At 44.4% G+C, this 16,682-nt stretch overlaps 1 protein-coding gene across 9 annotated transcripts in view; it reads right to left on the bottom strand.

Annotated features, from left to right (window-relative positions):
• Nucleotides 1-11,768, bottom strand: part of Wdr20 (WD repeat domain 20) — a 69,251-nt gene extending 57,483 nt beyond the window's left edge. For 3 of the 9 annotated variants that reach the window (XR_872718.3, XM_006516203.4, XM_006516204.4), the window contains exon 1: nucleotides 8,516-11,768. Coding sequence is in view for 6 of the 9 variants with exons in the window: in XM_006516203.4 (XP_006516266.1) it covers nucleotides 8,516-8,764 (249 nt within the window). In the remaining 3 variants the exon portion in view is untranslated. Of the gene's footprint in view, nucleotides 1-4,469; nucleotides 4,664-8,515 lie in introns of all 9 variants that reach the window. The other 6 variants (NM_001347428.2, NM_001364273.1, NM_027149.4 and 3 more) reach the window with 4 other exon arrangements.
• Between the last annotated feature and the right edge of the window lie 4,914 nt (nucleotides 11,769-16,682).

The raw sequence follows: 16,682 nt of genomic DNA, 5'->3' as shown, positions 1-16,682 counted from the left end.
TCCAAGACAAGGTTTCTCCTGGAACTCACTTTGTAGACCAGGTTGGCCTCGAACTCAGAAATCCCCCTGCCTCTGCCTCCCGAGTGCTGGGATTAAAGGCGTGTGCCACCACACCTGGCCAGTAAGTAGTTCTTAAAGGAAGCAAAGGTTCTCTGTCATTCAGCTTTGCCAATTCCTGCCTTACTAGATTATGTTACAAAGTGTCTGAAAATCAGCCAGGTGTGACAGTACATACCTAGGAAGTTAAAGGACGACTGCCAGGAGCTCCAGGCCAGCCTGAGCTACACAGCACACTTCTTGACCCTATCCCATCTTCTCCCTTTACTGCCTTAAACAATGACTACAAAATTTAACTTTTAAAAAAAATAATTAATCCCAGCACTCGAGAGGCAGATCCAGTCTTTGAGTTCAAGGCCAGCCTGGTCTACAGAGCAAGTTCCAGGATAGCTTAGGGCTACACAGAGAAACCCTATCTCAAAAACAAAAACCTGAAACAGCCTAGACAAGTTACTAAAACCTTGACTCAAAAAATACTTGTTGCTCTAGCAGAAGACCCAGTTTCAATTCTCAGCACCCACATGGAGGTTCACAACCATCTCTAACTCCAGTTCCAGAGGATCTGACAGCCTCCACAAGTACCAGGCACACACATGGTACACATACACATCTGCTAGCAAAATACTAAATACACTTAAATAAATCTAAAAAACAGTTTTTTGAAGCCACAACTTTAAAAGGGCAGGAATGCAGCTCAGGAGTACAATGCATGCCTAGCGCCCAAGGCCTCAGGATCAATCCCTACAAAACAAGAAAGGCATTGAGGGGAGAAATGGCAGGGAAAGGAGGGAGAGAGGAAGAGACAGAAGGGTTTGAACATGGTGTCTGACATCTAGTTCACCCACACAGATCCTGTTCTCTCCCAATGTCACCAGCAGGCACAGGCGGCCCTGCGGCTTTTGACAAAATACGACAAAATGTTCATCTTCTTCCAATCAGCCTACCCCTCACCTTCCTCTAATAAAATTAAGTGGTCATAACTGGTTCTTTTGGTTCAATGAAGCATGTTAAAGACCTACAAGTCATGGTATTTTCAGCTTGCTTTTACAAATACCCCACTAGATTTAAATTTAATTTTAACAAATAAAAGCTGGGCAGTAATCGCACATGTGTTTAATCCCAGCCTCAGAAGACAGAGGCAGGAGGATCTCTAAGATCCTTTGAGACAAGCCTGGTCTACAGAGTGATTTCCAGGACAGCCAGGGCTACACAGAGAAAACTCTTGTCTTGGAAAAAACAAAAACAAACAAACAAAAAAAGAAACAAAAGAAAAAAATTATTTTCACTTTTAAAACTGAGTATGGAGGGCTGAAGTGATGGCTCCTTAGTTAAGAGCACTGGTTGCTCTTCCAGAGGACTTGGGTTCAATTCCCAGAACCCACATGGCAACTCACAGCTGTCTGTAACTCCTATTCCAGTTTCAGAGGATCTAGCAATCTCCCACAGACATGCATGTATGCAAAATATCGATGCACATAAAAATGTTTGTTTGTTTGTTTGTTTGTTTGTTTGAATATGCAGAGGTTGAGGGAATGGGCAACCACGGACTGGCCAACTTGAGACCCATCCCATAGGAGAGAGCTAACCCTTGACACTATTAATGATACTTTGCTATGCTTGCAGACAAAAGCCTAGCATAACTGTCTCCTGAGAGGTTTCATCCAGCAGCTGATAGAAACAGATGCAGAGACCCACAGTCAACCAAGAGCTGGAGCTCAGAGCTCAGAGTCTAGTGGCAGAGGAAGGACTGAGCGAGTTGGAGGGTTCAAGAACACAGTAAGAAGACCTACTAAGCCAACTAACTTGAACCCATTGAGGCTCAAAGAGACTGAACCACCAGATAAAGAGCATGCATGGGCTGGCCCTAGGCCCCCTACACATTTGTAGATGTATAGCTGTGGCTTCATATGGGTCCCCTAACAATTGGAGTGGGAGCTGTCTCTGACTCTGTTGCCTGCCTTTGGACCACTTTCTCCTAGCTGGGCTGCCTTGTCTGGCCTCAGTAGTAAAGGATGTGTTTAGTCCTACTGCAACTTGATGTGCTGGGGGGTAGTACCCATGGGGGCCTCCCCTTCTCTGAAAAAGGGAGATCTGGGGTAGAGGGGGGCCTGAGGGTGGGACTGGGAGAAGGAGGGGAGCTGGGATGTAAAATGGATGGATGGATGGATAAAAGAGTATGGAATCATACAACCTTAAGAGCTAATAAGCCTTAGAGCCATCTAACATACAATTTCCCACCTACATGAGTCATATCAGTAACATCCCTAAGCAGTGTAGAGTCTGAAATGGTGGGAAAGGAGTAAGGATGTTTAGTCTGCATGTTCAGTAATTCTGACTAGAGCTGGTTTGGTTTAGTGTGGTTTGATAGCAATCGATCAAAAGCAGTCTGCAAACCAGGTGTGGTGGCATGCATCTTTCAGGCCAGCACTGGGGAGGCAGACAGATCTCTGAGTTCCAGGCCATCTTGGTCTACAGAGTCAGCCTGGAGGCCTGCCTAGGCTACAAAGTAAGACTGTCTCAAAAACAACAAAGTAACCTGCAGCAACCCGTTTACTTTCTAGTACTCACTGTCTCTTATTTGCAACTTTAAGAAAGTTAAAACTTTACTACCTATTGGTAATACTAAAATACTTTTTGTAAAGAAGCAGGGCATGATGGCACATGCCTTTGATCCCAGCACTTGGAAGACAGAGGCAAGGGGAATCTCTTAGGCCAGCCTGGTCTACAAAGTGAGTTGCAGGTCAGCCAGGTCTACACAGAGAAACCATGTCTCAAAAAAAAAAAAAAAAAAAAATTAAAGGTATGAACTACTAAAAATTACCCATGTTACTTTTAGACCCAAACTTGGATGTTTCTCAGCTTCTTGGGAGTCTTTATAAAGGTGTAGCTTGGTAGACACACAAAGCCTCTCGAGGCATTCACCTCAGCAGACAGGACAGTAAAGCCCTACTCAATGATGAACTCACTGCATGCTCAATGAGAAGGCAGCAGAGAAAGTCACATACATCTCTGTTGTAAGGAAGCTCTGTCACAGAGAAATTGTCACAGACAATTACAAACTGAGAAACTGTCAGGAAGGCAAAGAACATGATGCCCTGAGAACACGTGGGGGGACTGGGGGACCCGACCTAACCTGTGAATTCACAGGATTTGCAGAGAAAGTGATGGCTAAACTGAGATCTAAAGGAGACAAATAACCTTTATGTAAAACAATCTCCATAAGATAAAAGAACAGGTCCAATAGAAATAGCTAGCTTTGACATTGTTTTCCTAAAACAACCTTTTTGTTGTTCTTTTTGTTTTTGTTTTTCCAGACAGGGTTTCTCTGTGTAGCCCTGGCTGTCCTGGAACTCACTGTAGACCAGAGATCCACCTGCCTTTACCTTGCCTCCCAAGTGCTGGGATTAAAGGCGTGCGCCACAACTGCCCGGTTAACTTTTTTTTTTTTAATGATAACAAAATATGTCATAAAATGTTTTAAAGCTAGGAATTCAAAGTTTTGAAGTGTCTTTCTAATCTCTCATAGCATCCTGCTCTATATTACTAGTATTCGTATGGTAGTCACTCAAATCTTTGTTGAAATGATTAATGCAGTACTGATTTTCATACTGCCTTTGGTTAAGCAAAACAGATTCACAAACTACATAAGAAATCTCCCTCATATGGCTGACATAGATTCAATGAAGGCTAGGCATGGTGATTCACACTTTAAACCCAACACTTGCAGGTGAGGAGGCAGAGGCAAGAGGATCTCTCTGTGTTCCAGGCCAGCCAGAGCTATATATTGAGACCCTATGTCAAAAAGAAAAAAGAAAAGAAAAAAAAGAAAGAAAGAAAGAAAAAAAATCAATGAGATAATGTGAAATCCAACCCTGGGGTAAGTTCTGAAGGGCCTAGCGTGAGTACACTGGTGTCCTTAGATTGAAAAGCCTGATTAGTCTAAAATAAATTTTTTATGCTCAGATGTGCTTCATTTTCCTTATAATGAAGAATACTAATAAATGTTTGCCTCTTTTCTCTAGCCTTGGTTTCCTGAGGGAGATGAAATTACATATCCTCTCAGGCCCATCAAATGCTAGACCCTGACCACTATGCATCTGAAAAGTCAATATTATACTCCTCAATATTAGACTCCCTCCCCAGCACTCCATCCCTCAGGACCCATGGTGCTTCCTCTGAGGAAAGAGTACACATCCACACAGTCCACAAACGCCTGCAATCCCAGACTTCATAGAGGCAAAATACAAACTCAAGGTCAGCCTGGGCTGTATGGAAAAACTTTGTCTCAAATATTAATTGGGGGTGGGAGGGAACAGCTAGCTGGCTGTGGTAGTGTCTCCTCAATATGCTCTAAGGCCCTAGGTTCAATTCTTAGCAGTGTCGAACAAAAACAAACAAACAATACTACTCACTTTACTCAAGTGTCTAATCTGGATTTGAATGTCTTCCACATTAGGGCTTCTAGGTGGTCCCAATAATTGTAAAACTTCGTATGCCTTGGGCTGAGGAGATGTCTCAGTGGAAGAGTGCTTGTTTAACATCTATTAGGAGGCCCTTGGGTTTTATCCCCTGCACATGCATGCACGCACACATGCATACCATATTCCTTGAAGAAAAAAGTAGAACACAAAAATATATCAAAATAGCCAACTGTGAAAAATGTAAAAGACCTGCTCACTACTTACCCCAATAGTAACTCCTGCTTTCCTGGAACAATGACTAAGGATACCATTTTGTCTGCTTGCTTTGTTGAGACAGCTCTCACTCTATGGTTATATGGTCCAATTCTCAACTCTCCCAAGCCAGCACTCAGGGCAAGTTATTAGCTCTACTTTAAAATCAGAAACCAGAACTACAAAACCTTACTATTATTAGGCCATCCTGGTAATACACACCGATAATCCTAGAAATTGAAAGGGTCAGGCCAGGAGAATCAGGAGTTTACAATCATCCTCTGCTTTGGCAAGTTTAAGGCCAGCCTAGTCTATATGAGACCTTATCAAATAAACAACAACAACAACAAAAGGTCACATATTCAGAATTATAACAAACTCACTTATAGAAAGAAAAACTTTTTTTTTTTTTTTTTTTTTTGGTTTTTCGAGACAGGGTTTCTCTGTGTAGCCCTGGCTGTCCTGGAACTTTGTAGACCAGGCTGGCCTCGAACTCAGAAATCTGCCTGCCTCTGCTTCCCGAGTGCTGGGATTAAAGGCGTGCGCCACCACTGCCCGGCTAGAAAGAAAAACTTTAATTCACCAGCTAGAAGAGTTTAAATATCTGCCACAATACAAATGTATCCTACAAGATACATAAAATTTTACTTACACACACACACCCCTCCCAGAGTTCAAAGCACTCAATTCACCAGGGAAAGAAAGAAAGCCAATGTTCATGCATTTCTGACTTGGTTTTGGTTTGTTTTTTGTGTGTTATGTTTTGGAGATTGGCTTTCTTTGTGTGGTCCTGGCTATCCTGGAACTCACTCTGTAGACCAGGCTGGCCTCAAGGTCAGAGAACCACCTGAGTCCACACGTGGGAATTAAGTGTGCTGTCACCACCTGGCAGTATTTCATACTTGTTTCAGAGAATGTTTGGTGTAGTTTTTTTAAAGCTCTTAGAACACCATTATAAAGATACTTCTAAGCAAATGGTCTTTTTTTTTCCTATACAAACCAGAGGTACTAGATCCAGGTGAAGTGTGTCATGGGAATGATCCAATAGCTGGATGTGCAGCACAGGGAGGGAACACTTGCCTGGCATGCCGAAGGCCCTGATGTTCTGTCCACACCCAAGGGTGTGGGGGTCGGAGTGGTAAAGAAGTGGGGGGAGGCGAAGCCTGAACTAGTAATCTCTCGAAGTAAATTTAACTTTTTAAAGTTTTTTTTATTATTTATTTATACACATATGTGTGAATGCCACATATGTGCAGGTACCCGAAGAAGTTTGAAGAGGGCTTTGAAGGTGCTGGTGCTACAAGCACAGGTGTTTGTGAGCTGCCGAAGTGAGAGCTGGGGTCTAGGCTCAGAAGAACACCAGGCACTCTTTAACTACTGAGCCGTCTTCCAGGCCCCACGAATTTAACTTTTAAGCATACTGTATGCCCTATGAATTTAACTTTTTCTTTTTAAGATTTATTTATTTATTTATTATATGTAAGTACACTGTAGCTGTCTTCAAACACACCAGAAGAGGGAGTCAGATCTCCTTAAGGATGGTTGTGAGCCACCATGTGGTTGCTGGGATTTGAACTAAGTAAGGACCTTCAGAAGATTGGGTGCTCTTACACGCTGAGCCATCTCACCAGCCCCCGAATTTAACTTTTAAGCATACTGTATTTTTACATCATCATTATTTCTGTTTGGTTTTTCGAATTGCGAGTGTTTTTTGTCCTAGCTGGCCTGAAACTCTATAGAGGGCAGGCTGGTCTTGAACTCACAGAGATCCACCTGTCAAGGTACATGCTATCATACACACCTGGTTTGATTTTTTTTTTTTCCTTATGAGAGGACCCCACCATATAGCCCATGCTTGCCTCAAAAGTGATAATTGTAGCACAGGTTGGCCCTGAACTTACCAACTATAGTCCTGGCTGGCCACAAAAATCACAATTTGAGTGCTAGGATTGCAAGTATGCACAACCATGGTAGGGTCTAATTACAATTTTTCTAAGATTTCTTTTATTTTTTAAACTTATTTGTGTAAGCTGTAAGTGGGTCTCCAGAACCCAGAAAAGGACATCCAATTCCCTGGAGCTGGGGTTACAGGTAGCTGTGAGCAGCCTAACATGGGTTTTAGGAACTGAACTGGAGTCCTCTGCAAGAACAGTACAGGTTCTTCACCGCTGAGCCTTTGCTCCAGCCCCCAAATGTAGGTGTTGATAATATAAGCTTACATTTATTTCCAGAGAAAAATCTGGTATTTCAGTCAGAGCAGGAATGTTGAGACGGCAGTTCCTCTCAATGCTTGCTTTAACTCTAATTTACATCTCCTGAGTGTGTCAGGACTCTAATGGCCATCACAGCTATTACGAATTATAACATGTGCACTGCAGCCTCCCTTTTTAAAGAAGTGCAAAGGAAAGTTTCCCAGGTATCCAAGGTCAGCCAGCAGTGAGTCAGTAACAGGGTTGGGAACTGCACTAAAACTTCAGTTCCTACTCTTCAAACCACTGGATACTTTCCCAACCCCGAGAGAGGAGAGTCAACCAGCTATTTCCAAACGCTTCGGGAGTTCACTGACAAGAATAAAGACAAGTCAGAAGATTCACCTTGGACCAAAGAAACAAGCTTACGTTTGCACACCATCATTCCTTCCCTTGTCCTCCTAACCGTACAGTGCAACATAAACAGCAGCTGACTTTGGATATAGCCATCCCTGGGAACACGTCCTCTTCAATATGGACAACGTACTTTCCCACTAACTGAACATTTATAAGTGAATCTTCCATCACCTTGTCACATTCCGTTGGAGGTGCTATGGAGTGCATACATTTCCTTACTCTCTCAATGGTCAAAAGTTAAAATAAGCAATTCTTGCCAGTGACCAAAAAATAAAAAAATAAAATAAAATAAAAGCGCCAATAAATTGCTGCTTTTAACGAGACATTTTAAAACTCGATTGCATGCGTCACAGAATTACTGTTAAGTTCTTGGCTGGTTACTTTAAAGTAGCATTTAAGGCCTATCCCTCCCTGTTTGGGACATAGCCTGACTCGTTAGACAAGATAAATCTAGGCACGCTCACACACAACACCTCTGAAGCAACTTAGCCTATTTGAAAACATAATTCCAACCTCCCTAGTCTTGAGTACTCAGCCCTCTTACACTGCAAGGGACAGAATGACCCTCTTCAAAAACCTTTCGGGAGACGGTTCCCTCCGCGGAGACAATGACAGGCGACCTCCCGGAAAGGTTTTTGGAAACAGTGCTGACACCAGGAGAAGTGTCAGTGCGGCAGCAGGTGGAGTAGCCCTGCGTGCCGAGCAGGTCCTTTCTGACCTAGTCTCCAAGTCCTCCGCCTCCCTGTCCCGGTTCCGCCTTACGGACCTTTCCAAGCCGCCTCGCGTCCCGGTTCTCTCACCCAGGGCAGGACTCTCGAGCCTCCCGGGAAGCGAGGCCACCTAAAACGGCCGCCGCACCTCTTCCGGGGACTCGCAGGCCCGCTCCCGGGCGGGATCGGAACCTGACAGACCCCGCCGGGGGAGGAGGCGACCGGCTACTCCCGGGGCATCTCCGCGACCCGGCTCCAGAGCCCCCTCCTCCCCTAGGAGGCAGCGCTGCCGCCGGCGCCTCACTCCCGAAGCCCCCTCTCCTCCGGAGCACCTCAGCGGAGTTACCGGCCCACTCAAAAGTACAAGTGCCGGCCGCCCCCACCGGTCACCCCGGCCTCGCTGTCACCGCCCAGCTCCCGGCCTCGGCCCGCGCCGCCGGCGCGCCCCCGGTGACGCCCGGGTCGGTACCTTGCGGACCCCCTTGTAGATATAGAAGTAGAGCTCCCGGCCCACATTGAAGCAGAGGCGGTCGCCGTTGCCAGACTGGTCGTTGAGGTTTACGAAGGAGACGCGGACAGGGTTGGATCCCTGCGAGTTGAAGGGCACCCGGTTGGGCCGGCTGTACTCCGAGTGCTGCAGCAGCTTGTACAGACCTTCCCGGGTGGTGAATTGGGTCTTAATCTCGTTCATCTCCTTCCCTCCTCCCTCCGTCGCCATCTTGGAAAGCAGCGTTCATCCTGCCCTAAGTGCCCGGATCACGCCCACCGCGCAGGCGCCGTCCTCGGCCGCTCGCTTTCTCCACTCCCCACCCCCTTCTCCGCGGCCCCGCCCACTGGCGAGCCAGCCCCCACGAAGGCGGGCCGAAGCGAAGGGGGCGGGCTAGTTTTTAATGGTCCAACTGCGCACGCGCGCTCACCTGGCGCGCTCCACCCGGAGGGGCGTGCGCAAGCTCCTCCCCTGGGTGCCGCCCTCCTGGTGCGGGTCGAAGCGAGCGCGCTGAGCGTTGGTGCGGGGCTCCTGTCTCGCTCTGCAGCTTCGCTGAGGGACCCGATCCCTAAGAGACGCCACCGCGTTGGCCTTGGCCAGCTGGTGGTCCCGGCAGAGCCTGAGGCGAGCAGTGAAGTCCGGTGTTTGGACGTGTATGTCCCAGCTGTCCGCGATCCTCCCTGGGAAGCTAGGGAGGACTCCGACGGTCCGCTTGGGTGCGGGGTACCGATGCCTGGTGACAAGCCCCTCTACGTCTCACAGAAGATATCGATGGATTGGGCTTTATTACAGCTCAGGGTTTGGTTTGGTTTGGTTTGGTTGGGTTGGGTTGGGTTTTGTAGGCGGGGTGGGAAGAACCGCATGAATGTACAGGACTTGTGTTTTCAAGTCTCACCTGAAACCTTCCTGGTGAGCATTGGCTTGTTCTTGAGAAAGTAGGTTCTGTCGGAACTTCTGTCTCCTGTGCCTCTTAATAAAGGTTAAGCTAATTGATTTTCTTAAAGCCTCAAACGGAACCTGAAGTTGTTTGCCAGGAGAACCATCGAGTTGTGCTGAATATCCTGTACAAAGTATTAGGTGAAGGCAAGCGCACACATTAAAGTAGGACCTAACAGTCACCATTTGATGCTTCGATTTCTGGGTGTGTGCACTGGAATACAAAGGCTTCTAAAGTGATAAACGTTAAAATAGAATTCTAGAGCGGAGAAAATGTTACACGAAGAATGACCTATCCCTGAGAAATCCTGTCTGTAGAGCGAGCCCAGTACACTGTGGGCACCTGTGCTTCCAGACAGAAGGAATGCCTGAGCCCGGAGCTGGGAGGCTGCTACCCGAGCCCACAGACCGAGACTCCAACCTCACAAAAATTAATTGTACACAAGGGGGAGTGTTCTAAAGAAGTATAAATCATAGCCATTTTATGTAGTGGGAAGCAAGTACAGACACAGTAGAAACTGTGCCAGTGATGTAATAAGGCATTTGACTAACATCCTGTAGAACTGGCAAAAGAAAAAAAAAAAAGCACTACAGTAAATCCTTTTTTTGTTGTTTTTGTTTTTGATACTGTATTTCACTAAATAGCCCTGGCTGTCCTGGAACTCAACCAGAGATTAGGCTCCAACTCAGAAATCCATCTGTCTTTAACTACCAAGTGCTGGGCTTAATGGCATGAACCACACACCCAGCTTTAAAATCCTTTTTTTTTTTTTTTTTTGGTGGTTTTTTTTTTTTTCTTTTGGTGTTTTTTTGAGTTCTGGATCAAAGGCATGTGCCACCATCACCTGACTTTAAAAGTCTTCTTAATACATCCCTAGAATGCACTTTAAATTTCATTTTGTTGTTATTTGTCTTTTCCTATGAATGCAAATTTGTCTTTTCCATAAAATGCAAATATGGATCACAACTCTTAAAAATACTAGGGGGTGTTCAGTGGATAATCCCAAGCTCCCATAGCTATGCTATTTTGTACCAAAAACATGTTTATAATGGTCATCTTGAAGGATAAATAACAGCCTGAATTATCTAAAAAGAATTCAGTTTGAATTTCTAGTTAATGGGGGAAAATATACTTTGGGAGGGGACACCTCAGCCAGCAAAAACTGAAAAAAAAGTATATTGACCTTCAACCATAATATTAAATTTCCCATGAGACCAATATACTACTGAGTATGATGACATATGCTTTAATTTCAGCATTTAGGAGGGCGAGACAGATAGACATTAAGGCTGTCCTGAGTACTACACAGCCCACAAAGGGCCACATACTGAAACTTTGTCTTAAAAAAGTAAAAGACCACTATGCCTTAAGATTTACACTGGGAGCTGGAGAGATGGCTCAGCAGTTAAGAGCACTGGCTGCTCTACCAGAGGTCCTGAATTCAATTCCCAGCAACCACATGGTGGCTCACAACCATCTGTAATGGGATCTGATGCCCTCTTCTGGTGTGTCTGAAGACAGCGACAGTGTACTCATATACATACAGACATACATACATCATATATAAATATTCTTTTGTTTGGTTGGTTGGTTTTTCAAGACAGGGTTTCTCTGTGTAGCCCAGGTTAGCCTCGAACTCAGAAATCTGCCTGCTTCTGCCTCCTGAGTGCTAGGATTAAAGGTGTGTACCACCATGCCCGGCTACATACATAAATATTCTTAAAAAATATTTATATTAGAGTTTGTTTGTTCCTGTACAAACTGAACATTTTGCTTTGCCAGACATGGTAGCATCCTCCTGGGATGCTGTCATTCCTACAGACTGAGAAAGGAGGATGGAGGACCCAAAGCCAGCCAAGCATCACACCTGTGATAGCAGTGCTCGGGAGGTGGGAGCCGAAGGATGGAGTCAGGAGTTCAAAACCATCCTCAGTCATGTGTGATGGTTGCACATACTTGGCCCAGGGAGTGGCACTGTTAGGCGGGGTGGCCCTGTTGGAGTAGGTGTGTCACTGTGAGTGTGAGCTTTAAGACCCTCATCCTAGTCGCCTGGAAGCCAGTCTTCTGCTAGCAGCCTTCAGATGAAGATGTAGAACTCTCAGCTCCTCCTGCACCATACCTGCCTGGATGCTGCCATGCTCCTGCCTTGATGATAATGGACTGAACCTCTGAACCTGTAAACCGGCCCCAATTTAATGTTGTCCCTATAAGAGTTGCCTTGGTCATGGTGTCTCTTCACAGCAGTAAAACCCTAAGACCTATAGTCACTTGAGAAACCAGCCTGGCCAGCCTGGGTGTACTGGCTGGTTATGTGTTTCAGCTTGACACAGGATGGAGTTATCACAGAGAAAGGAGCTTCAGTTGGGGAAATGCATCCATGAGACCCAGCTGTGGGGCATTTTCCCAATTAGTGATCAAGTGGGGAGGGCCCCTTGTAGGTGGTACCATCCCTGAGCTGATAGTATTGGGTTCTATAAGAAAGCAAGCTGAGCCTTTAATCCCAGCACTTGGGAGGCAGAGGCAGGTGAATTTCTGAGTGCAAGGCCAGCCTGGTCTGCAGAATGAGTTCCAGGACAGCCAGAGCTACACAGAGAAACTCTGTCTCAAAAAGAGAGAGAGAGAGAGAGAGAGGGAGAGAGAGAGAGAGAGAGAGAGAGAGAGAGAAGGAAGGAAGGAAAGGAAGGAAGGAAAGAAAGGAAAGAAAGGAAGGAAGGAAAGGAAAGAAAGGAAGGAAGAAAGAAAGAAAGAAGAAAAGAAAGAAGAAAAGAAAGAAAGAAGAAAAAGAAAGAAAGAAAGAAAGAAAGAAGAAAAGAAAGAAGAAAAGAAAGAAAGAAGAAAAAGAAAGAAAGAAAGAAAGAAAGAAAGAAAGAAAAAAAGAAAGAAAGAAAGCAAGCTGAGCAAGCCAGGGGAAGCAAGCCAGTAAGAAACATCCCTCCATGGCCTCTGCATCAGCTCCTGCTTCCTGACCTGCTTGAGTTCCAGTCCTGACTTCCTTTGGTGATGAACAGCAGTATAGAAGTGTAAGCTAAATAAACCCTTTCCTCTCCAACTTGTTTTTTGGTTGTGATGTTTTGTGCAGGAATAGAAACCCTGACTAAGGGCACTGGGCTACTTTAGACCCTCTTAAAGTAATAAAGAATGCAATGCCAACCTGTGCTACATAGCAAGACACTATCTTATAAAATAACAAGCAGGGCTGGGAAGATGGCTCAGTGGGAAAATGGCCACATGGCATCCAGCAACCTTATCTAACTCTAGTTCCAGGGAATGTTATGTCCTCTTCTGGCCTCCACAGGCACTGCACGCATAAAATACACACAAACACATGCTGGCAAAATACCCATAAAAAATGAAAATCACCTGGGCATGGTGGCACACACCTTTAATCCCAGCACTCAGGAGGCAGAGGTGCATGGATCTCTGAGTTCAAGAGCAGCCTGATCAGTAGAACTAGGACAGCCAGGGCTCCCCCCAAAGAGTGATTCATTTTCAGAAAAATAATAAGATTTTGTAGAAAAAATTAAAAATTGCCTTTAGGGGCTGGTGAGATGGCTCAGTGGTTAAGAGCACCGACTGCTCTTCCAAAGGTCTTGAGTTCAAATCCCAGCAACCACATGGTGGCTCACAACCATCTGTAACAACATCTGACGCCCTCTTCTGGAGTGTCTGAAGACAGCTATAGTGTACTTATAATAAATAAATAAATATTAATAAATAAATAAATAAATAAAAAGAAATTTAGAAATTACCTTCTAATTTTTAAAAAACAAAAAAAGAAGAAAAAAAGAAAAAGAAAAAAAACAAAAAAAAAATTGCCTTTAGTCCAATAGAACTGTGGTGTGGTTACCAGAGGGTAAGAGGGCAGAAACTGACAGATGCCAATCAAAAGATCCAAAGTCCAGTGAGTGTGAATAAGTCCCAGAACTCTTTTTTTTTTTTTTTTTTTTTTTGGTTTTTCAAGACAGGGTTTCTCTTTAGAGCTCTGGCTGTCCTGGAACTCACTTTGTAGACCAGGCTGGCCTCAAACTCAGAAATCCGCCTGCCTCTGCCTCCCGAGTGCCGGGATTAAAGGCGTGCGCCACCACGCCCGGCCCCAGAACTCTTTTGAGCAGCCTAGTTTTGTAATCCATAGCTATAACAAGACAGCACATTCTGGAAGTTGGTAAGAAAGATTGTAAGTGGTCCACCACAGAAAGTCAATATTTAATCTTGCATGATTGCCCACATCTGTAACCTCAACAATGGAGGTGAAGGTAGGAGGAACAGTTCAAGGGTAAAAAAGAAATGCCTGCCTTTTTTCTCCTTGGCCATCCAAAGGCAAGATGAGGCACAGGAGCTCTTACTGGGGTCACCCACTGAAGTTCAGCATGGTCCTCCCTCATACCCATGGCCTGATCCCTAAGTATGAATTGAATGTGTACCTTCAGTGAAGGATGTAGGTTTCACTGAGTTGGACTAAGTGGCCCTGAATAGATTACTCAAAGCTGTCAACCTAGTGAGACTGCTCATGCTAATCTTTGTACAGAAAGAATAAAAGTTAAAACTTTTCAAAAAGAAAAAGTGATATTTGAGAAAACGGGTGTTGATTAAGACAGTTCCACAGTATGTGTACAGTAAACAATGTCTGACCACGAGAAATATAGATAATTTGCATATATCAATTAAAAATGGCAATGAGCAGCTGGAGAGAGGCATCAGTAGTTATGAGTACTTGGCTCCTCTTCCAGAGGACCTAGGTTCAGTTCCCAACACATGCAGTAACTCACAGCCAGCTCACAACTCGAGTTCCATGATATCTAATGCCCTCTCTGGCCTCTGTGGGCATTGCACTGGTGTGTTCACAGCCATAAATTCAGTCAAAACACCATTACACATAAAAATGATAAATAAAATATTTTGAAAATGTACTAATATTTAAGCTTTTCCATATATTCAGTATTTTTTGAGATAGAGTCTCACATAGTATTACTAGCTCTGAGAACTATAGCCAGCCCTGAGTGTCTGGCAATCCTCCTGTTTCTGCTACCATACCTGCTAGGATTACAAGTATGTGCCATCACACCCAGCAAGAACTAGAACTACTTTTTAAAGATTTATTTTTGCTGCATCTGTGGTCTGTGTCTGTGTCTGTGTGTGTGGTGTTGTCATCTGCATATATGGACCCAGATCCTCTGGAATTGCAGTTACACATCACTAGTTTCAACCTTCCTAATGCTGTGACCCTTTAATACACTTCCTTATGTTGTGGTGACCCCAACCATAAAGGTATTTTTATTGCTACTATATAACTGCAATTTTGCTAGTTATGAATTAATGTAATTATCTAATATGCAGTTGGTTTAAGCCAATCCCTGTGAAAGGGTCATGACCCACAGGCTGAAAACCACTGTTAAAGATGGTTGTGAGCCACCATGTGGGGGCTGGGAATTGAACCTAGGACCTTTAGGAAGAGCAGCCAGTTCTCTTAAGTACTGAGCCATCTCTCCAAGCCCAGCTAGGACTATAACTTTTTGGTTTATGTTTTAGAAATCTATGTAATCTATGTAAGATCTTGAGAGTCTACTATTTAGGCCTCACTATGTAGACCTCTCCAGCCTCAAACTCCCAGCAGCCTTCCTGCCTCAACATGGAAAAAGCTAGGATTACAGACTTGTGCCACCACTCCTGACATAAAGTTACTTTTTAAGATTAATTTTTATTTTTTATGTATATATTTGTGTGCCTGTGTGTGAGAGTGTATATGACTTGTGTGCAGATGCCCACAGGGACCAGGAGAGGGTGTTGGGTAAATGAAATATATAAACAGTTAAAAAAAAAAAAAACCACCAAAAGGCCGGGCGTGGTGGCACACGCCTTTAATCCCAGCACTTGGGAGGCAGAGGCAGGCGGATTTCTGAGTTTGAGGCCAGCCTGGTCTACAAAGTGAGCTCCAGGACAGCCAGGGCTATACAGAGGAAACCCTGTCTCGAAAAAACAAAAAAAAAAAAAAACACCAAAGGGTAAAAATATGTGTTAAAGATTTATGCCTAGGGGCTGGCGAGATGGCTCAGCGGTTAAAGCACCGACTGCTCTTCTGAAGGTCCTAAGTTCAAATCCCAGCAACCACGTGGTGGCTCACAACCATTTGTAATGGGATCTGATGCCACCTTCTGGTGTGTCTGAGACAGCTACAGTGTACTTACATATAACAATAAATAAATCTAAAAAAAAAATATCTATCTATAGCCAAGCAGTGGTGGTGCATGCCTTTAATTCCCAGCACTTGGGAGGCAGAGGCAGGCAGATGTCTGAGTTCGAGGCCAGCCTGGTCTACAGAGTGAGTTCCAGGACAGCCAGGACTATACAGAGAAACCCTGTCTCGAAAAACCTAAAAATAAATAAATAAATAAATGAAATACGTCCAATCCATCTTTAATAAAGTTCTCTGATGTTCCTTTATTTATAATGGTCCTATTAAGAGCAGGTTCTAAAACTATATATTAGGAGTCCTTAGTTAATATTTAGAATGAACAACTATGGTCTGCATGCTTACTAGTTTTCAGTCTATCATGTAACTAGATTGCACTAAATACATAATATTTCTTCTTAACATGTTCAGCGATAAAAAAAAAAAAAAAAAGATCATTGATAATACTTACAAAAAACAAACCGGACTGCAGAGGTCCCTAAAGCAGTGCCTAAGATAGTCAGGGAGCAGTAGAGAGAGATGGTGCGGTCAGAGTGAACAGAGAAGACATTACAGGGTTTAAGGATCCATTTAGTGGCTAGGGGTATATGCTCAGCCCATAAAAGCAGCACACACGTTTTATGGTTTACGTGAGTCTAGACTCCCCAGAAGCCATGGGGAAAGCTGAGCATGTAACTCTGTAACACCAGCATGCCTGTGATGAGGTGGGAGGCCGAGGCCGAGATGGGATGATCCTCTGGAAGCTTCCAGGCCAGCTAATCTGGATTATGCAACACAGGGACAAAATGTGAAAGACCCTACCTCAAAAACAAGGTGGAAATTATGACTGACACCCAAGGTTGTCCTCCAACTACAGATGCACAGTGACACAAATTTACTTCATACATATACCACATACACACATGCAATACATGCATCACACATGCAAAACATGTAAAAGGATCCATTTGATGACTTGAGAATAGATTAAGGAAAGGAGAGATGGAATAGAGGAAGCTACTTACGAGACCCACTAAAGACCCAAG

Source organism: Mus musculus, chromosome 12 (assembly GCF_000001635.26).
Source record: "Mus musculus strain C57BL/6J chromosome 12, GRCm38.p6 C57BL/6J".
In the NCBI taxonomy this organism is placed as follows: domain Eukaryota; kingdom Metazoa; phylum Chordata; class Mammalia; order Rodentia; family Muridae; genus Mus; species Mus musculus.
Note: the sequence above shows the minus strand (reverse complement) of the source record. Positions and strands in the feature narration are given on the sequence as shown.